The 23292-nt window shown below is 39.7% G+C and overlaps 1 protein-coding gene and 2 long non-coding RNA genes across 6 annotated transcripts in view; all 3 read right to left on the bottom strand.

The window, feature by feature from the left end:
* Window positions 1-22604, bottom strand: part of LOC127971610 (uncharacterized) — a 61785-nt gene extending 39181 nt beyond the window's left edge. For 2 of the 4 annotated variants that reach the window (XM_052574750.1, XM_052574753.1), the window contains exons 1-3: window positions 1736-1905; window positions 603-938; window positions 173-406 (exon numbers count right to left, since the gene is read on the bottom strand). In XM_052574750.1, coding sequence (XP_052430710.1) covers window positions 173-406; window positions 603-938; window positions 1736-1781 — 616 coding nt within the window. In that variant the 5' untranslated portion in view covers window positions 1782-1905. Of the gene's footprint in view, window positions 1-172; window positions 407-602; window positions 939-1735; window positions 1906-22349 lie in introns of those variants that run through there. The other 2 variants (XM_052574749.1, XM_052574752.1) reach the window with 2 other exon arrangements.
* LOC127971613 (uncharacterized) lies at window positions 13514-14239 on the bottom strand. The gene is made up of 2 exons (XR_008156881.1): window positions 14016-14239; window positions 13514-13895 (listed from the first exon to the last, which is right to left on the bottom strand). It is a non-coding gene; the product is annotated as an uncharacterized LOC127971613 (long non-coding RNA).
* On the bottom strand, window positions 14656-16610 carry LOC127971614 (uncharacterized). Its single transcript, XR_008156882.1, has 3 exons — window positions 16005-16610; window positions 14877-14990; window positions 14656-14733 (listed from the first exon to the last, which is right to left on the bottom strand). It is a non-coding gene; the product is annotated as an uncharacterized LOC127971614 (long non-coding RNA).
* Window positions 22605-23292: the final 688 nt, after the last annotated feature.

The following is a 23292-nucleotide window of genomic DNA, read 5'->3' as shown; positions in this document are numbered from 1 at the left end:
GTCCTGTACTAAAACACAAGTGCAGAATAACCTGCTTTCTCTCTAAACTACATCAACACAATTCACTGTTGTGGTCATGAAACTAATGACAAGAATCAGGAGAACTGCCTGTTTTGCATCATTGGTGTTGCTGTGTTTTTTATAAATATGTGGACATTCACTGAAAGCTCACCAGGACAGGGTTTGACTCTAATGTTCTTCTGTCCGTGACTGACGTGGTTCTTCACACTGCAGGTGATGTTTCCATCAGTTCCCTCATTCAGATCAAAGCTGGAGTTTCCATCCATCAGAGGATCTCCATTCAGAGTCCAGCTGTAGAGGAGCTGATCGCCCTCAGAGGAGCAGGACGCCCTCATCGCCCCACTGGAGGAGCAGCTGATGGACACTTCCACTGAGCCAATAGGAGCTGGAGGGAGGGACACGTGACAGTCACATGACAAACACAGAATGTAGTTCTTCTGCACTACTCAGACTATAAATGGAGTATGTTGTATGTTTCCTGAATAAAAAGCTTCACAGAGATTCAATTGGTTCATCTGTATGAGAGTGAAATCTTTGGAGAACATGAGATTGTAATGTGTCTGAAGAGAGAGTTTCTGTACCTTCAACATTCACTTGAAGATCTGTAGATGTGCAGAATGTGCCGTCTGAGCGAGAGAAAGATACTGTGTAATTCCCTGAATCTGCTTTGATCACACGGTTTATGATCAGAGTCCCTTTAATGACTGTAACTTCAGGTCTGTTACTATAAAGATTACAAACTCTCATCGTGTCATTCTTTATTCTACAAACTGGATCAGTTGCTGTGTTGTAGTTTATATTCTTTTGTATCGTTGTGTCATATACACTAGTGTTCTGCACCATCAGGAGATTGAGTTTGTGTCCCACAGCTGCGTAGCAGATATCAGACTGATTAAACCTGCAGAACTGATCCAGACCTGAAGAACAAAACACACACACACACACACACACACACACACACACACACACACTGATCAATGCGTATAAATATCTCTCCCATTATGATATAAAATCAGACAGAAATGCACAGAATCAAACTTCAACAGAAAAAAAAAAACATCTGACAGACTCTTGATCTGATTCCAGTCATCTGATCTCAGCTCATCTAAAATAATCCATTATAAAAAACTCTTTTCTGTGAAGAAAGTGTGATTTGTGTCTCCTTCTGAATTACTCAACAAGCTCATATTACTTCACAGATTTATGTTAAAGTTTAGTGTGTAATAAAAACAACTTCTATGATAAAACAATTACATTTAAAACACTAGTCTGTATGTCAAAATTCATAAAGCAAATCTAAATGTTGATTTTAATAAAATAAACTTTCATGCTTTCACTTTCTGCAAACACATCACACATTTTAATGTAATATTCTGGTAATGCAGAACATTGTGACTTTGTCCTTCACCTTAATCTGTGACAACTCTCACTTTATTAATAATGTCTAAACCTTTCTGATATCATTTTTAATGGACAGATATTCTTTGATGAATCCTCCATATAATGCAAAAATATTTATTAATAATAATAAATAATAAATTCATTTACACACTCTCTCGCATTTTTAAATACTCCAAAATGTTAAGAAGCTCTGAAAACACTATGACTAGATCACTGCAGACTCTTAATATAACATTACAACAGAAATGATTCTCATCAGAGGTTCACCTGACTGAAGAGCATCAGAACAGAGTTTGATGTGAAAGTGACTCACATGCAGCAGTCTGCAGCAGCAGCATCAGTCCAAAGATCAGCATCATTTCTCTAAAGTCCAGTATCCAGAAGAGCCCAGTCCCAGCTTCAGATCATGACACGAGTGTCTGGACTTCTGTCTGTCTCTGTTCTGGATCTCAAGAAGCGTCTTCACAGCGAGACTCAGACTAGACTGACACATGAGGAAATCTCTGACCACTTCACTGAGAGGAAGAGCAAGTTTCCTCTGATGGGGGAAGGCAGATGACGTTACATCTAAAACAAGAGACTGAAACTCATAAGAGAAAAAAAGACAACACATTTTCATGCAAAAAAAAAAAAAAAAAAGAAAGTGGGATGGAGTTGATGAATGTAAATTACTTGACATTCTCCTGCAAATCAAATAAGACAGTATCTGTAATTTATTGATAAAATGCTCTTGACAGTTTTATTGAGAGTAAACCAGAATCTGGTCTATATGTGTCACACACCTGGACTCATTTAGCTTGTTTTTGCCCGTGACCCAGTTTCTGTCTTCCGTGTTTAGTTGATTAGTTCCCAGGTGTCTATTATCTTCCTCATGTGTTCCATGTCCCTGTTAATTTAATGATTCCATCCACCTGTGTTTCCCCTATTATCTGTTGTACATAAGCCTTGTCCCTTCAGTTCTGTTTTGTCGGGTCTTCTCACTTGGTCTCACTTGTGATCACTTGCTACTTACGTGTGTCTACCTCTGTGCTCATGTTGGATATCCCCTGTGTTGGATATATTAAAAGCCTAATTCCGTTTATCCTCGACTCCGTATTCCTTCAGGCAGCGTAAAACCGTGACAGAAGACCCGACCGCAAAAGAGAAAATAGAAAACTGCGTGTTCTTCCCTCCGTTTTGCTTTTGTTTTTTCACAGTCTTTTCTTTTCTTAGTGTCTATGGATCCCCTCTATCGTCCCGAATTCCTCATCCTCCTGCTGAAGCAGGAAGGACGTTCTCTCGAGGACCATACCAGACAGTTTTTTCTATTAGCTAATGCCACCAGCTACCCGGACGGCGCGCTCTGCACCTTCTACAACACCAGCCTGAACTCCAAATGCAGAGCGTTGTCGTCCGAAGATGGTCCTCGAGAGGATTTCGCCGCATTTGTGGAGTGGACTCTGGCGAGAAATGGGTCATCTCTCACCATCTGCCCCATAGAGGACCTCGCCAGCCCCACTCCCGACCCAGAGACCAGCCAGCCACCATCACGCCACACGGAGCCAGAGCCCACCGCAGCCGCAGAGCCCGAGCAATCCATTGACAGGGAACAGGATCTCGAGAGCGCGACTGACCAGGTGTGTGAGCCGGCAACACCGTGCATCGTGGGAGTCCTCGTGGAGATCGAGGGCGTGGAGGAAAGCCCTGCCCACACTCCTGCGACTGAGGGTGAGCTGTATACAGTCTCTGAAGGTCATAAGGTGCAAGCTCTGGATCTGATGGACTGGTCTATGGAGGTAATCCCTAATTTTCCTGTTTCCCCGCTGGTTCCGTCCAGCCCTGATTCCCCTGTATACCCTCTCAGTCTCCCACTCCTACCTCCTCCAGTCATTTCCTCTGCTCCATTTCCGCTGGTTCCGCCCAGCCCTGAGTTTTCTGTTTCTCCGCTGGTTACGCCCAGCCCTGAGTTTTCTGTTTCTCCGCTGGTTACGCCCAGCCCTGAGTTTTCTGTTTCTCCGCTGGTTACGCCCAGCCCTGAGTTTTCTGTTTCTCCGCTGGTTCCGCCCAGCCCTGAGTTTCCTGTATCTCCGCTGGCTCCGCCCAGCTCTGAATCTTCTGTTTCTCCGCTGGTTCCGCCCAGCCCTGAGTTTTCTGTGTCTCCGCTGGTTCCGCCCAGCTCTGAATCTTCTGTGTCTCCGCTGGTTCCGCCCAGCTCTGAATTTTCTGTGTCTCCGCTGGTTCCGCCCAGCTCTGAATCTTCAGTGTCTCCGCTGGTTCCGCCCAGCTCTGAATCTTCTGTGTCTCCGCTGGTTCCGCCCAGCTCTGAATCTTCTGTGTCTCCGCTGGTTCCACCCAGCCATGATTTTTCTGTTTCACCGCTGGTTCCGCCCAGCCCTGAATCTTCTGTGTCTCCTGTATTCCCTCCCAGCCTCCCTCTCCCGCCTCCTCCCAAACCTGCTGGTCCCTCTACTCCTCTTTCGCTGGTTCCGTCCAGTCCTGATCCTCCTGTCCTTCCTCCCATCCTTCTCCTCTCTCCTCCTCCTAGACCAGCCAGTTCCTCGCCATCCCTGCTGGTGCCAGTCAGTCCCGCAGCTCACCCTCAGTCCGCGCCATCGGGGCGCGGTGGTTCGCCGCTGGACTGCCAGTCTCCAGCTCCGCCTTGGCGTGTTAAGGCCCTGTCTCCGCCTCCAGCCTCCGAGCCCTGGACTCCTCCTCGGTCCTTCGACCCAGCGGCTCCGCCTTGGCTCTTAGCTCCCTCGTCTCCACCGTGGCCTGTCATCCCACCTGCTCCACCGGGCTCCCTCGTCCCTCCGGCTCCACCTTGGTCAGTCGTCGACCATCCGCCACCTCGGGACTCCTCTCCTCTGGTTCCACCTCGTCACTCCATCCCTCCGGCTCTGTCAGGCTCCTCCTTCCCTCCAGTTCCACCTCCATCCTCGGTCACTCCGGCTCCACAGCGGTCTGCCAGGACCCCGCCTCTGCCTTGGTCGCCTGAGCCTTCAGCTCCACCTAGGCCCTCCGGATCCTCGACGTCACCCTGGCTCTGCGGCTGTGCTGCTCCATCTTGGGCTCCTCACCCACCGGTGCAGTCTCCGCCTGTCGGCCCCCTGGTGTCGTCGACCCCACCTTGGATCTCCGTCCTGGCTGGTCTCTGGTGGACCATCTGGCTCCTCCTGCTCCTGTCTCCTCCCTGGCTCCTTCCTCCGTCGTCTCCTCCTTGGCTCCTCCTTCTGTGGTCCCTGTCTGCTGGCCCCCTCCTGGGAGTCCGTCCTCCACCGGAACCTCCTCCCAGGTTCCCACCCATGCCTCCCTCTGTTGTTTCTACGGTGCGAGGACGCACCTACCGGGAGGGGGGAGTACTGTCACACACCTGGACTCATTTAGCTTGTTTTTGCCCGTGACCCAGTTTCTGTCTTCCGTGTTTAGTTGATTAGTTCCCAGGTGTCTATTATCTTCCTCATGTGTTCCATGTCCCTGTTAATTTAATGATTCCATCCACCTGTGTTTCCCCTATTATCTGTTGTACATAAGCCTTGTCCCTTCAGTTCTGTTTTGTCGGGTCTTCTCACTTGGTCTCACTTGTGATCACTTGCTACTTACGTGTGTCTACCTCTGTGCTCATGTTGGATATCCCCTGTGTTGGATATATTAAAAGCCTAATTCCGTTTATCCTCGACTCCGTATTCCTTCAGGCAGCGTAAAACCGTGACAATATGTGAGTATTGTGCAGGCTGTTTGTAATATCTTCCTCTCATTGAGTGTGTGATGGTTTTGTAGCGTTTGACCCGGATCCAGTCAGTTCATGTGTGATTGAAGAGAGGATTCTGGCCCTCAGGTCATCTGGGCTGTGTTCCACTCCACTTTTAGACACGCACTCGAGCACTTCCCTAAGCACTTCCCCTCGGGGGAATCCCCACTGCCATTCTGAAGTGTGTTTCTCTTCACGAAGTGGATGAGATAAGTTTATATGGACAGACCCTTGACCCCTTGATTTTGACAGAGGGAGTGAGTCTGCTTCATATGTCCACTTCAGGCCACTCCATAGACCACAATGTAACACGGATTAATGCACGGGCCCAGGGCACTAGACCAGAGAGGGGCCCAGCTGAAATACTGCTCTTCCAGGAACATGATTTCAAACGGGCCCCCTCAGGATTTATGACCAAAAGACCAAAAATGGCTGAATAATATATTTTTTTACAATTATATTTGATACGATTAGAACATTCAGTGCGGCACGGTATACTCTGCCAGATTCAAATTCATGCTTTGTCTGGCGCTGAGCCAGACGCGTTTTTACAGTTCTGTGCATCTAAATTAATGAAAAATAAAGCCTCAACAAGTGTTGACATTTCCCAACATCATAGCAGTAATGACTTTATAAAGTACTTTACTTCTAAAATACTAAAATACTATTAGAGATAAAATTGTAACCATTCAGCCGTCAGCTACAGTATCACATCAGACAGTGCACTATAGAGCCCTTTAGGAACAGTTCCACTTATTCTCTACTATAGGAGAGGAAGAATTGTATAAACTTGTTAAATCATCTAAACCAACAACATGTATGTTAGACCCTATACCATCTAAGCTCCTAAAAGAGGTGCTTCCAGAAGTCATAGATCCTCTTCTGACTATTATTAATTCCTCATTGTCATTAGGATATGTCCCCAAAACCTTCAAACTGGCTGTTATTAAGCCTCTCATCAAAAAACCACAACTTGACCCCAAAGAACTAGTTAATTGTAGACCAATCTCGAAACTCCCTTTTCTGTCCAAGATACTAGAAAAGATGGTATCCTCAAAATTACATGTGAGGATTTCCAGTCAGGATTTAGACTGTATCATAGTACTGAGACTGCTCTCCTTAGAGTTACAAATGATCTGCTCTTTTCATCTGATCGTGGGTGTATCTCTCTATTAGTTTTATTGGATCTTAGTGCAGCGTTTTACACAATTGACCACAACATTCTTTTCCATAGACTTGAACACATTGTTGGCATTAATGGGAGTGCTTTAGCATGGTTTAAATCATACTTATATGACCGCCATCAGTTCGTAGCAGTGAATGAAGATGTATCATATCGATCACAACTGCAGTAAGCGCCAGTGGTAAGTCATCTAACCGACCTCCTGATGGGCTTCTTCAACCGCTGTCTGTCCCTTGGAGACCCTGGTCCCATATCACTCTAGATTTTGTTACCGCCCTCCCGCCCTCTAATGGCATGATGGTCGTTTTGATCATAGTGGACCGGTTCTCGAAGGCGGCACATTTCATTCCCTTGCCCAAATTACCTACAGCCAAGGAGACAGCGGTTACTGTTTTAGATCACGTCTTTCGGCAGACGTGGTTTCAGACAGGGGATCTCAGTTCATATCCAAATTTTGGAAAGAGTTTTGCAAATTATTAGGAGCGTCAATTAGCTTGTCGTCGGGTTATCATCCCCAAAGCAACGGACAATCTGAGCGAGCCAACCAAGATTTAGAGAGGACATTGAGATGTTTGGTCTCCAAGAGTCCTTCTTTCTGGAGTCAACAACTCTCTATGGTGGAGTACGCCCACAATTCGTTGCCAGTGTCAACTACGGGCCTGTCTCCGTTTCAGTGTAGTGTAGGGTACCAGCCACCAGCGTTTCACAGTCTGGAATCTGAAGTCGCGGTCCCCTCTGCTCACGTGTTTGTCCAGAGGTGTCACCACACCTGGACCAGAGCCCGTGAGACTCTGCTCCAGGTGAGGGAGCGCACTAAGGCCAAAGCCGATCACCACTGGTCAAAGCCTCCCGTCTACGTCGTGGGTCAAAAAGTGTGGCTTTCTACCAGTAACATTCCCTTGCGATTCGTTTCTAATAAATTAGCTCCTAAATTTATCGGCCCGTTCACTATCACCAAGATCATTAGTCCGGTGACAGTCTGCCTCAAACTACCTCCTGCGTACAAGAGGATACACCCCGCCTTTCATGTGTCCAAAATTAAACCCGTGTTTTATGCACGTATTAATCCGCTTACTCCGGTTCCTCCACCGCCGCGTCTCGTAGATGGGGAACCGACATATTCGGTTAATCGTATTCTGGACTCGAGACGGAGGGGATGAGGATTCCAGTATCTGGTGGACTGGGAAGGTTACGGTCCGGAGGAGAGGAGTTGGGTACCTGCTTGGGACATATTGGATCACTCCCTTATTGATGAATACAAGCAGCAGGTAGGCCCTTCTGGGAACTCCAGGAGGAGTACTGTCACGGTTGGTAAACCGTGATCTCGGGATGTTTACACTTTGTGGTGAATTCTGTGTGAGCCGCGTCTGCACTGATTAGTTGTGGGCGTCTCCGTTAATTGTATCAGCAACAGCTGCCACTCATTACTCATCCACTATATAATGGCTTGTCTCACGTCTTGTGTTTGTGAGATTGTTGTTCTATGTTCGATGTGTTTACCCCCCGTCTGGCTTCAGTGTTGTTTTGCGTTTGGATGTCTGTGTTTCCCCAGAACCTGATCCACTCTTCGCATGTTCACTCAGCCACGGACACTTAGCTTCGGCTCTATTCCCCGCAGTTCCTGTGCCACTCTCTCCTGCTGCCTCACGCCGTCTGCATCCGGATTCCTCACCTTCTCTCCACCACCGTCTGGACTTCTTACCGCTTCACCATCCCCTCGGAGTATCTCTGTCTCATCGTTATTGTTTGTTTATGTACCATCGCCATATCTTCTCATTAAAACTATGAACTCGCTATTGTTTCCAGACTGTCCTTTCACCAGCCGTCACACCATCTCAAAATTATATCTAAATTACGGCCTATGCTCTCAATGTCAAATGCAGAAATGTTAATCTATGCATTTATGACCTCAAGGTTAGATTATTGTAATGCTTTATTGGGTGGTTGTTCTGCACAAACTACAGCTAGTCCAAAATGCAGCAGCAAGAGTTCTTACTAGAACCAGGAAGTATGACCATATTAGCCCTGTCCTGTCAACACTGCACTGGCTCCCTATCAAACATCATAATATTGCGTATTACTTATAAAGCCCTAAATTTTAGCACCTCAGTATTTGAATGAGCTCCTTTTACATTATAATCCTCTACGTCCACTACGTTCTCAAAACTCAGGCAATTTGATAGTACCTAGAATATCAAAATCAACTGCGGGCGGCAGATCCTTTTCCTATTTGGTGCCTAAACTCTGGAATAACCTACCTAACATTGTTCGGGAGGCAGACACATGCTGTGTCCGAAGCCGCTCCCTATCCACTATATAGTGCACTATATGGGGTGTCAGCCATTTTGTAGTGCTGTCCGAATTCTGAGTGAACTACTTCATTCCCTACATTTGTCCACTACTTTTTACCCACAATTCATTCTGATTTCGAGTGTACAACCGATGCACACTCGCTGAAGCACTGTTTCCCACAATCCAATGCAGGTAGCGTCGAGCTGGAAGCGAGAGCGGGAGCGAGCGAGTTTGAATGAGAGATGAAGTTTACATCTTTATTAATTCTGTTTTAACGTTTTTCCTACATTATTTATATTAAAATATGTTATGTAGGCAATAACTCAGTTTAATATTTGACTAATTTACTGGGGTGGCATCATTGTTAACCTACAAAAATGATGATAATTTGGTGGGTAATTTAAATTTTTTCGTTAATAACAGGTACTACGGAAGTTCTAAGCGGCCATCCATTATAATTTTTTTCCTTTTTGTTTTCTCGTTATAACGACTTAATTTTCTCGTTATCTCGACATAATGAAAGTCGTTTTCTCGTTATAACGACTTATTTTTCTCGTTCTCTTGACATAACGAAAGTTTGTTTTCTCGTTATAACGCAACCCATTCTCACTCCAAAGGCGTCAAAAACCGAAGCATGGTCAAGCGCCCCTAGCGTCACTTCTATGACGCCAAATGTGCCTCTCAGCGTCGAATATCTAAGCACTACTACGACCTTCATTGCTTTCAATGGGAAACTTTTGGCGTCAGAATTCGACATGAGGACATGAGATGTTTATCGCTATGAAATCACTAGCAAGAAGTCTCATTCAGCACACATCGCGATACTTGTTCCACAGTTTGGGTGAGTAGTCGTAAATACGCTCTTTTAATGCCTTTTATAAAATGTATTCTGTCTTATTTATTAATCAAATTAGTGCCATATGTTTAATCGCTGTATTATATCGGTCATCCGCGGCTGTCTTTGAGTTTCATTGCGTTTAAATAAATGAACACAGCTGCTAATTAGTCTGATTAAACTGTATCTGCCACGTGACGTGCCATAGACCTTGGAACAGTTTTATATTATTATTAATTTCAGGATCAATGATGTAAGTTGTATTTGTAGTAAAATCATGGTAATCACGACACTTACAATAGTAATAAATGAAATGTGAAGTTAAAACACAGTAAACAGGACATTAGTAACTGTAACTGTAGTTTTACTATGGTATATTAATAATCAATACAACAATACAATAATCACCAAACCAGCTATGTTTGTATCACTGTAATGTTAGTGTTTTTATGTGCTTTTATATGACAGATATCACAGTAATTATATGTTCTGTAGCATGCTTTTAATACCTTTTAATGTAAATCCCCCCCAAAAAAAAATCAAATTAAAAATAAATAATAAAACATGTATTTTTCCATTTTGCAGTTCATTCATATCAGTTTCTATTTATATATATATTTATATATATTTATTATATCTAAATATTTTGCTCACAGATCATTATTAACATTCTTTATATAATTCAATTTTATTTACTCTCCCCATTTTATTTTTATTTTTAGCTGAAAAGACGTAAAGGCAGTCAGCCAAGTGGTGTTTCTGGAGAGGGATTCCTTCAGAAATGGAGAAGACAGAAAGCTGCGGAGGCAGATATATGCAGCAGTAAGTCTGTGATAGTTTGTCCCTTTTATCAAACACTCCTGCTGTTATAATTTGTACAGCATTTGTTGTTTCTTAAACTGTTGCACTGTCCAAATACCCACACTTGCCATCTTTGCACTTGACCACTTGATTACTTGACGTCTTTCCTGTATTTTGCCTAGTGTTCAAGTGAGCATGATGACCACAAGTGTGTGTCGAACTTTTCATGACCTGATGACTGTGTTTCCCAATCCTGATCCTGGAGAACCCCAGCACTGCACGGTTTTGGTGTCTCTCTTATCTGCCTTGGAGTCTTCACTGATGAGCTGATGAGTTGAATCAGGTGTGTTTGATCAGGGAGACATCTCAAATGTGCAGTGTTGGGGTTCTCCAGGACCAGGATTGGGAGCCACTGCGTTATGGGACACTTATGTGTTTACAGAGATTTTTAATAACTAATTATCAATATTTCACATACTGTACATTGGACAGCTTTCCATGACCTCTTGTGAGATCTCGGCAAAAAGTCTGACGATTTATTCCGAAACATGATGCATGATGGGATACACTAAGCTTTGTATAGTGCTCCGGAGCAGTATTGGAGAGGTTTAGTGTGTGTTAAGGACGCTGTGCTTTGGCATTATTAAGACCGGGGACAGTCTCGTTCACACACTGTCATGTACACACACTCTCAAGTGGCCAAGGCTGCAAGTGTGGGTATCTGGACAGGGTCAAAGTCTTAAAAATGATCCCTAAACACATCACAGTCTTAATAATCCAGTTTAACACTTGTATGATATTGTACAAGTCCCAGGACGGTCTCATCTGACACTATCATAGAATTCATATGACTATAGCTTGCTATTAATTACTTGTTTCAATAATGGATGCATTTAACATTTAATTATACAGCATCTTTACAGAGGCTGCTTTTATGGTCTAAACAAAACACAGTGTAATGTATAAGTTGAATGTAATTTAATATTTCCTTCCTTTCTGTCTTACAGGATTGTTTGAGGATAACGCTGTAGCTCCATCATGCACAAGGACTCACCTCGTTAACTCTTTATCCCCCGCACACACAGAAATGGTCCCTGGATCAGTGATTAGACTTTGCAGTGGTTTGATTTTTGCAGAAGATGTAACTTTGTTTTAATTATAAGCTCATAATGAATACATTACAGAACCAGTGATGAAAACAATAGTTAAATAGTTAATGTTTACAACATAACTGCCTTTTTATTCTTTATGGTGGCAAAAACGAGCTTGGTGACAGAGGATGCAGTGTAGTAATTTGGGCATGTTGTCTTTAAATGAGTTTGACATATAAATAAATAATGGAAGATCCTTACAAAAATATGCATGTTTATTATGCTTTATGTATTTATTTGTTCATTCATTCATTTATAATTTCAGTTTTTATTCCTAGAGTTCAAATGGTAGAGAATGGTAAATCACAGAAACACAAATGTGAACAATTTTAACTTTAAAACACAATGTAATATACAATGTAAATTTTAGAAGCACGTCATTTGATTAGTAAATATATTTGTCTTTGGTCAAAAAAAAAAAAATACAAATCTTAAAAATGTGTCTTATATTTATTATAGAGGAATCTGTCTGTTGGATACAACTGCGACTGCTGGGCATGTGCACATCAATATTGCCCAATGTTTGTCAAGCTGAACAACGGAGGAAGGTGAAGACGTTAATAAAACAGAATCTAATAAGTAGCAAGCTTAATCTATTGTTAACCGAATCTATCCCTTCAGCCGAAAAACGAAAGACATCGGTCATAAATGGATGAGGAAGTGTGACACCGCTGCTCAGCTTTGATGTCATTGGCTATGAATTTTCAGGACAGTCTGTGGTTGGACTATCTTTTAACCCATATTAAACAGCGCATCATGTTAAAAAGTATGTTTTGCTGCTATCATCACATTAGTAATATATTAAGTCAACAATGAAGTGTTGCTATCTTGACAAAAATGACATCTTTAGCGAGATCCTAATCCTAACCCTAAGCATAACTTCAATGAACTACAAAAAACAGCCCCCTAGTGTTGCCTTTGCATAGATAGAACGACGGAGGCTTGTGGGTAATGTAGTTTAAAACTTTTTATTAACGAAACGAAATAAATTATTTATTTTAAGGAAAACTGGATATCTAAATATGTTTATTGTGCAAACCTCTATGATATATTTGAGAGGCAAGCTGAAATGTGGTATTTTACAGTGAGCAATATTTAAAATGCCTTTATGTCAGCTTTCCATTTATTTCTGAAAACTGAGCTCAACATTATTTTATCAGCATAGCATAAGTAATAATCCTGCCCATTTTCTCTTTGATATGTGAATTGATTTACAGCCATTTGAAAAGTACAGTTTTGGGCTCTTCCGGGGGGTGCTACTGGGCCCCTGGGGGTAGAAAGGCAGTAAAACCTACATATATGTATTCTCCTCATCATGGACAACAAACTGAGCTGAGTCACATTTATATCTGACAGTTTTCATAGTCCTCTGTTTTCTATTCTATTCATCATGACTATTATACCTTTTGACAGGACATTGTGAGGCCATCTGATGAAACATTGAAAAATTAGAAAGAAATGATTTAATAATGAAAATAATAGATTATTTATTTGATTTTTGAAGTAAATGGCAAGAAATATAATGGATGAACCTGCAACAACTTGCCTTTATCTATTCCCCACCTGTAAAGCAGTAATCAAGGACAATGTATACACACTGTGATACTTCACTATTACACAAGGACAAATTCATGCATATATATATATATATATATATATATAAAACTATTTAGCTAAAATCAGTGTAAAAATTTCCTCCTCACCCCAGTATCTTGCTCCTCAGGTGCTGGACATCAGTAATGTGCCTGCTCTTGGTTTTAATGCAGTACAAGATCCACGTTGATCATTCCTGCTACATTCTCAGTTATCCCTCAAGTGTTTGTAACAATAAAGCCCATGGCACCATCTTGTAATGCAGAATAATTAATCTCGTAACTCCCTTTATTTCACTAAAAAATGTGCATATTTGTTACTAAAATATAAAAAAATTACTTTCTGGTGTACTGATGTCCCAGATGTTATTAATCCGATCAAAAATGTTTATGTCTTAAATAAAAAAATAATCCCAATAATTAATATGTTGTTTTTCCAAGTCTAAAATAAACACATATGAGCCTACCTAGTAAAATTATGTATTTACCAAGAATCTTCAGAACACAATATTCACCATTTTCATTTTATTGAAGCATAGACTATAAAGTTGATAAAGTAGCATCAAGACAAATAAGATTCAATGAAAATAATTATCATCAAAAATACATTAACCTCATATATAAATCAGTTCACACAGATGAGTGATGAAATGTCCTTAAAAGTCACACAGTCCCATCCAGTCAACTGTGATACAGATCATGTGATATATATATAAGACATGAGATACTGTTCCAGAAAATAATGATTCCCATCATCACATCTAAACTGGTTTCATCTCCCCATCGTGTTCTTCTTCTCTCGTGTCTGGAAACAGTTTGTGGTTGATATCCAGCACTGATGTGGTGTAGCTTGTTCTCAGCCAGAGGATCTCTCAGTCCTAACATCCCAGACCTGGTCAAAGTGAAACAAACAATCCATATGAAGTTGTTTAATGGACAGAGAGCTCAGCTTATGTTCTGTGTAATTTTAGCAGGGTGACCAACTATGACCCTTGTAGTACTGTACACTTACCATTCTTCAAGCTGTTTTGAGACCTTTTGAGAAGCTTTTTCTCTGAAGAGAATTTAGCACATCCTCTTCTTTCACTCCTTTCAAGAGCATCACTTGGTCAAAACCCCTCATTTGGCTGATGAGATCATCTGTACAAATTAAAATACTGCAATAAAAATTAAAGAATTAAGAAAAAGTTACAGAGGCAAAGGTCTTGCTCATGAGACTGCATTAGCATGTGTAGTTCTCAGAGACTCTAGAATTCATCTATTGTTGCAGTAAATGTGTTTTTTCCCTCTAGAATCTTTCTCCAAAGTTCCTGACTTCTCTCACAAATGTATTTTAGTCTGTGCAGTGTAAGGCCTGGCTTCAAACCAATCCACTATCAATTCACAATTTATAACATAACATTTAGAAAACAATGAAATAATGTACATTGGTGTTTATATCAACTAAACCAATTTCATGATACTTGTCTACTCTTAAAACAGGTGGTGTGTTTTTAAAAACATAATATTAAAAATGTCCAGTCACACTTTGCTAACATGCTGTAATTGTAATAGTAAAAAAAGAAATCAAGGCTGACATGACCAGTTCTGTGAGAGATCATCATAAAATGTTGTATAACACAGCATTGCTTCAACACACACATACCAGAGGACTTCTGTTTGTTTGAGCACAAGATGTCCATCTTCATTTCTCATCCTGAGCAAATCATTTCCTTGGTCTTCCTTCTCTTCTGTGAAACAAGATAATCTCTACTTACTCTGTGTGCAATTAATATTGCTCATTAAATATAATTAAGTTAATTTAAAGTAAGATTCAGACCAGAGCATTTGAGGAGTAAATGTTGATTAAAAAAAATATTCTAAACAAATGTACCTGGGAAGAGCTGATCATGGCAAGATTCGCTGAGACTCAGTAATAGCTCTTAGTTTTTAGGAAGGTTTGTGAGGGTTGGCTCTTGAGTGAGCTGTTGAGCTTGATATTTTAGACCTGAAAAAGAAGAACAGCATTAGGATTATCTGCAAAAAATCCTGTAAGACAGAAGGAAGGAAATATTATTAATTACGTGCAACTTGTACATTACACCTCTGTATAATTATATGTTAAATGCATCCATTATTGAAAGCAAGTAATTAATAGCAAGCTATAGTCATATGAATTCTATGATAGTGTCAGATGAGACCGTCCTGGGACTTGTACAATATCATACAAGTGTTAAACTGGATTATTAAGACTGTGATGTGTTTAGGGATCATTTTTAAGACTTTGACCCTGTCCAGATACCCACACTTGCAGCCTTGGCCACTTGAGAGTGTGTGTACATGACAGTGTGTGAACGAGACTGTCCCCGGTCTTAATAATGCCAAAGCACAGCGTCCTTAACACACACTAAACCTCTCCAATACTGCTCCGGAGCACTATACAAAGCTTAGTGTATCCCATCATGCATCATGTTTTGGAATAAATCGTCAGACTTTTTGCCGAGATCTCACAAGAGGTCACGGAAAGCTGTCCAATGTACAGTAACAGTGAAATATTGATAATTAGTTATTAAAAATCTCTGTAAACACATAAGTGTCCCATAACGCAGTGGCTCCCAATCCTGGTCCTGGAGAACCCCAACACTGCACATTTGAGATGTCTCCCTGATCAAACACACCTGATTCAACTCATCAGCTCATCAGTGAAGACTCCAAGACCTCAAAAGTGTGTTTGTCAGATAAGAGAGACGCCAAAACCGTGCAGTGCTGGGGTTCTCCAGGATCAGGATTGGGAAACACAGTCATCAGGTCATGGAAAGTTCGACACACACTTGTGGTCATCATGCTCACTTGAACACTAGGCCAAATACAGGAAAGACTTCAAATAAGTAATCAAGTGGTCAAGTGCAAAGATGGCAAGTGTGGGTATTTGGACAGTGCAACAGTTTAAGAAACAACAAATGCTGTACAAATTATAACAGCAGGAGTGTTTGATAAAAGGGACAAACTATCACAGACTTACTGCTGCATATATCTGCCTCCGCAGCTTTCTGTCTTCTCCATTTCTGAAGGAATCCCTCTCCAGAAACACCACTGGGCTGACTGCCTTTACGTCTTTTCAGCTAAAAATAAAAATAAAAATAATAAAAAGGGGAGAGTAAATAAAATTGAATTATATACAGAATGTTAATAATGATCTGTGAGCAAAATATTTAGATATAATATATATATATAAATATATATATATAAATATAAACTGATATGAAAGAACTGCAAGATGGAAAAATGCATGTTTTATTATTTATTTTTAATTTGATTTTTTTTTTTTGGATTTACATTAAAAGGTATTAAAAGCATGCTACAGAACATATGATTACTGTGATATCTGTCATATAAAAGCACATAAAAACACTAACATTACAGTGATACAAACATAGCTGGTTTGGTGATTATTGTATTGTTGTATTGATTATTAATATACCATAGTAAAACTACAGTTACAGTTACTAATGTCCTGTTTACTGTGTTTTAACTTCACATTTCATTTATTACTATTGTAAGTGTCGTGATTACCATGATTTTACTACAAATACAACTTACATCATTGATCCTGAAATTAATAATAATATAAAACTGTTCCAAGGTCTATGGCACGTCACGTGGCAGATACAGTTTAATCAGACTAATTAGCAGCTGTGTTCATTTATTTAAACGCAATGAAACTCAAAGACAGCCGCGGATGACCGATTTAATACAGCGATTAAACATATGGCACTATTCTGATTAATAAATAAGACAGAATACATTTTATAAAAGGCATTAAAAGAGCGTATATACGACTACTCACCCAAACTGTGGAACTGATAGCAAGTATCGCGATGTGTGCTGAATGAGACTTCTTGCTAGTGATTTCATAGCGATAAACATCTCATGTCCTCGTGTCGAATTCTGACGCCAAAAGTTTCCCATTGAAAGCAATGAAGGTCGTAGTGCTTCGATATTCGACGCCGAGAGGCACATTTGGCGTCATAGAAGTGACGCTAGGGGCGCTTGACCATGCTTCGGTTTTTGACGCCTTTGGAGTGAGAATGGGTTGTATAACGACATGATTAAACTCACTTTTTTCCACAATTTCTCCAAATTTTCCCTTTATTTGAAATAAAATTATATATAATTTGTAATTTGTAGTAGTCATTATATGATGTGGCAGATGTCGCGTGTTACAAGCTTCTGTTTGAAAAGAGCGTTCATGTGTACGTGTAGTGTATGTGTTTGTGTGTGTGTGTGTGTGTGTGTGTGTGTGTGTGTGTGTGTGTGTGTGTAGAAAAAAAAAACGATTACAACATTATAGAACAAAACTAAATTAAATTAGCCTATGGATTTTACATATACATCACATTTCTCATCAATATGGTTAACAATAAAGATTAATAATAAGGAAAAGAAGCACATCACAAATAGCCTACATTATTAAATCCCATCCTACTGTTGATAAACAGAACATCTCCGCTTATGAACTACCTATCGTGTGCCTAAAAGAAGCACAAATAAAAGATATAGGTGCAAACAGAATACAGTGATGTCAAGCTTGGTTTTTGTAAGCAGTTATTATATGAAACAGAACGCGTTGGTGAAACTCATGCATCTAGCAGGAACTTAATACACAAAATATTCATATTCAAGCATTTAACATTTATGAATTAATTAAATGTCAGTAATAAACAAGACTGCACAAATTATAGCAATCACGAGGAAGGTCCGCGTACAGTAAAGTGGATAGTTTACAACACCCCATCAGTTATATTCAGTTCTATATTGCCATCTGCTGGTGCAGTTTTGTAACTTCTTAGAGAAAATTAAGTCGTTATAACGAGAAAACAAACTTCGTTATGTCGAGATAACGAGAAAATTAAGTCGTTATAAAGAGAAAATTACCTTCGTTATGTCGAGATAATGAGAAAATTAGGTCGTTATAACGAGAAAACAACCTTCGTTATGTGGAGATAACGAGAAAATTAAGTCGTTATAATGAGAAAACAAGAAGAAAAAAATTATAATGCATGGCCGCTTAGAACATCCGTAGGTAGTGCATTCTGATGTTAAATTAACGGTCGCCTGAGGACGCTCTACAACCATCTTATCTGAGCTCAACGTTGCTTGAGCGAGTGTCAAGATACAAAAAATAATGAATACACAATTATGAACGTGTTTATGTGTGTTTAGTTTTGTTCTCAGTACGTTATTTTAATAGCATTTAATGATTATGAACATAAAAGCATTACAAAAAATAATAATAATTATATACCATCAATGAAACCACAAAGCTGAGCCGGAGGATTGTACTGTATAATTGCAATATAAAGTCATTTTGAGTATTATTGCTATTACTATTATTTTCTAAAATTAGGTACATGTAATATAAAAGTACACATGGCAATGTTTTTGCAACAGCTCTAAGTCTCACGCGCAGTGTAGGCTATACGTCACTGTCCGAATCCTTTCGCTTATTTATTTGTTCACTCCTTCCTTATGTAGTGAACTCAACAGCCATACACACTATATAGGGATTAGTGAATGAGTGAATTAGTGAGGGATTTCAGACACAGCAACACTCTTGCAGTTTAAATCTAGATTTAAGACCCATCTCTTTAACGTGGCTTACACATAACATACTAATATGCTTTTAATATCCAAATCTGTTAAAGGATTTTTAGGCTGCATTAATTAGGTAAACCAGAACCAGGAACACTTCCCATAACACCCAATGTACTTGCTACATCATTAGAAGAATGGCATCTACGCTAATATTTGTCTGTTTCTCTCTTGTTCCGAGGTCACCGTGGCCACCAGATCCAGTCTGTATCCAGATCAGAGGGTCACTGCAGTCACCCGGATCCAGTACGTATCCAGACCAGATGGTGGATCAGCACCTAGAAAGGACCTCTACGGCCCTGAAAGACAGCGGAGACCAGGACAACTAGAGCCCCAGATACAGATCCCCTGTAAAGACCTTATCTCAGAGGACCACAGGACAAGACCACAGGAAACAGATGATTCTTCTGCACAATCTGACTTTGCTGCAGCCTGGAATTGAACTACTGGTTTTGTCTGGTCAGAGGAGAACTGGCCCCCCAACTGAGCTTGGTTTCTCCCAAGGATTTTTTCTCCATTCTGTCACCGATGGAGTTTCCGTTCCTTGCCGCTGTCGCCTCTGGCTTGCTTTGTTGGGGTCACTTCATCTATAGCGATATCATTGACTTGATTGCAAATAAATGCACAGAAACTGTTTAAACTGAACAGAGATGACATCACAGAATTCAATGATGAACTACCTTTAACTGTCATTCTGCATTATTGACACACTGTTTTCCTAATGAATGTTGTTCAGTTGCTTTGACGCAATTTATTTTGTTTAAAGCACTATATAAATAAAGGTGACTTGACTTGACTATAACCAATCACACAGGATTCTGTTGAGCTTATGAATGCATTGGCCAATCAGTGACATTCAGATGAGTCATCACTGAAAAGCCCGTGTTTTGTTCAGTGTGCGCTCGCTGACTCAGCGCTGCTCTCTGGCGAATTAATTCTCATCATAAACAAAGTGCAGAAGTGTGTACATAAATATGATATACATTTTGCAGTATAAACAGCTTCAGTGATTATAATGGGAGTTGTTTAGAGTGCTTGAACTCTGTCTAGACTTAAGTTAATATTCTTTGATAATGTAAATATTATTTACTGTCTTTATGCAGCAATGAAAGTGTTATAATTAGTACCTTACAATGTATTTTTTAAGTTCACATTAAGTATAAAGTCAGTCGTATTAAAAAATATTAAAAGACATGGCACCTATATCTAGTACGAGTTAAAAGATTTTTTGGTAAATGATTTATAATACCATCAAATAAGCTATGCATGAGATCTAATGATTTTTTTTTCAATTAGCGATGGTCTGTTAAATATAGGCCTATTTATATTTTAAATGTGAAAAAGTATAATTATGAGAGTTAGAGTACCAGAAGTTACCTTCTTGAGCCTTGGCACAACATTCAGGTAAAATGGACCAACTGTTCAGTTAAAATGGGCCAGGTAATTTCAGCTGAAATAACTGTATTTTTTAATAGTAAATCAAGTGTGCCATTGCAACCAACACCATGAATGAATTTCATTTAATAGAAAGTTGAACCAATATTTCAATAAACAATGCAATTAAAAATGAAAAATCAAATCAAAAACAAACAAACACTATTTAATATTTCCTATACTGTAGGTCTTAACATTGCACCTATTCCGGCCAGTTAAAATCAAAAATTTATTTTTAAAATTAAACTTAAATTATTTTGAAAATTATTTGAAAGAGCATGACAAAACCTTGTTCATAAACCTTTGCTTTGTTGGCAAGCTTAATCACAATTGCTTTAGTATTCTCTTATTAGTGATTAATGAAATTTGGTGGTCCTTTAATCGGTCTGCGCGCGGAGCCCGCTGTGTCATGATCAAAGTCCCCGGATGTGTTCTTCCGAATGTTAAGCAGGGCGCAGCTGAGACTCATTTGTTTGTAGCTGTGAGCTGCTCACGTAGAGAGCGACACCTGCAGGAGTAAACTATAACTACAGCTGAACTCTTTCCACCGAGCCCTGCTTTCATTTCATTCACCTCATGCTTTAAAATAAACTTACACAGATATAGGTTAACTTATTTAAAAGATACATATACATTATGTTATTTAACAAAAATGAATGATTTTGTGACTGCAAAAAATAATAATTTCAAAGTTTTATTTTAATCTTACTCAGAAAGCAGAATAAATACAGCACTGAGCGACAATGACACAAAGATCTTATGAAGAAAAATATATATGAAAACACCAGACATCCAAAAACTGACACACAGATGGCGGATCAAACAGATAAAACTTAAAACAAGAGACACTGTATATAAAATAAATCAACCAAAACCAACAGAATAAAGTATAAGAGCAAGAGCAGGAATGTGAAATAAACCCATTTCTAGCAGATAGAAAATAAACACAGAGAATTACTTCACAATCTGCCAGATCTGATTTAGAGAAAGAAATATCATGCATGAACAGAAGAGGTTTTTAGTAATGGTATAAAATACTGCTAGTTCATTCAGAGCATAAAGACAAATTAATAAATAAGCAAAAAAAATGTTACCAAGAATAAAAAAATAAAAATAAATTATAATTAAAAAAAATTATTTAAAATTTTGTTTTGAAAAAATCTAATCACAGAAAAACTAAACCTGTAGAAACCTGGCTTTTTCTGTAGTATCTCCTGTCGTGAAAACTGGATTCATGTGAGAATCTGTGACAATATGACATTATGTCTTTTTTCATAGATGTGATGATCTGCTGCTGGTCTCATGAATCTTCATGTCGTTCTCGAAATCTTCTCATTCTCAGTTTCTGATCATCCTGACTCTTTTCTAATAGCATCACATGATCATCACCTTCACACTCTTAATATTTGCATGTCAATCCATGATGGTGATAATAAATGTCTCTCACCTGATGTGTGTCTCATGTGAATGTGAAACCCTCCTAACAAACCCAAAAGAACCATCAGCTGAAGACACCAGACCAGCACAAACACAGTCACTGAAAACACTAAAAAACAACAATCAGACAGACATCAGAACCCATCCTTCATGTTTCCTTAAGTGTGTTTAGTTAAACTCAGATGTCTGTGTGCTTCTGGTCACTGCAGAGGTCAAACTAGAGGTCACAGATGCAGTAGTTGGTCCTGTACTAAAACATCAGTGCAGAATAACCTGCTTTCTCTCTAAACTACATCAACACAATTCACTGTTGTGGTCATGAAACTAATGACAAGAATCAGGAGAACTGCCTGTTTTGCATCATTGGTGTTGCTGTGTTTTTTATAAATATGTGGACATTCACTGAAAGCTCACCAGGACAGGGTTTGACTCTAATGTTCTTCTGTCCGTGACTGACGTGGTTCTTCACACTGCAGGTGATGTTTCCATCAGTTCCCTCATTCAGATCAAAGCTGGAGTTTCCATCCATCAGAGGATCTCCATTCAGAGTCCAGCTGTAGAGGAGCTGATCGCCCTCAGAGGAGCAGGACGCCCTCATCGCCCCACTGGAGGAGCAGCTGATGGACACTTCCACTGAGCCAATAGGAGCTGGAGGGAGGGACACGTGACAGTCACATGACAAACACAGAATGTAGTTCTTCTGCACTACTCAGACTATAAATGGAGTATGTTGTATGTTTCCTGAATAAAAAGCTTCACAGAGATTCAATTGGTTCATCTGTATGAGAGTGAAATCTTTGGAGAACATGAGATTGTAATGTGTCTGAAGAGAGAGTTTCTGTACCTTCAACATTCACTTGAAGATCTGTAGATGTGCAGAATGTGCCGTCTGAGCGAGAGAAAGATACTGTGCAATTCCCTGAATCTGCTTTGATCACACGGTTTATGATCAGAGTCCCTTTAATGACTGTAACTTCAGGTCTGTTACTATAAAGATTACAAACTCTCATCGTGTCATTCTTTATTCTACAAACTGGATCAGTTGCTGTGTTGTAGTTTATATTCTTTTGTATCGTTGTGTCATATACACTAGTGTTCTGCACCATCAGGAGATTGAGTTTGTGTCCCACAGCTGCGTAGCAGATATCAGACTGATTAAACCTGCAGAACTGATCCAGACCTGAAGAACAAAACACACACACACACACACACACACACACACACACACACTGATCAATGCGTATAAATATCTCTCCCATTATGATATAAAATCAGACAGAAATGCACAGAATCAAACTTCAACAGATAAAAAAAACATCTGACAGACTCTTGATCTGATTCCAGTCATCTGATCTCAGCTCATCTAAAATAATCCATTATAAAAAACTCTTTTCTGTGAAGAAAGTGTGATTTGTGTCTCCTTCTGAATTACTCAACAAGCTCATATTACTTCACAGATTTATGTTAAAGTTTAGTGTGTAATAAAAACAACTTCTATGATAAAACAATTACATTTAAAACACTAGTCTGTATGTCAAAATTCATAAAGCAAATCTAAATGTTGATTTTAATAAAATAAACTTTCATGCTTTCACTTTCTGCAAACACATCACACATTTTAATGTGATATTCTGATAATGCAGAACATTGTGACTTTGTCCTGCACATTAACCTGTGACAACTCTCACTTTATTAATAATGTCTAAACCTTTCTGATATCATTTTTAATGGACAGATATTCTTTGATGAATCCTCCATAAAATGCAAAATATTTAATAAAATAATAA

Source organism: Carassius gibelio, chromosome B14, assembly GCF_023724105.1.
Source record: "Carassius gibelio isolate Cgi1373 ecotype wild population from Czech Republic chromosome B14, carGib1.2-hapl.c, whole genome shotgun sequence".
Classification (NCBI taxonomy): domain Eukaryota; kingdom Metazoa; phylum Chordata; class Actinopteri; order Cypriniformes; family Cyprinidae; genus Carassius; species Carassius gibelio.
Note: the sequence above shows the minus strand (reverse complement) of the source record. Positions and strands in the feature narration are given on the sequence as shown.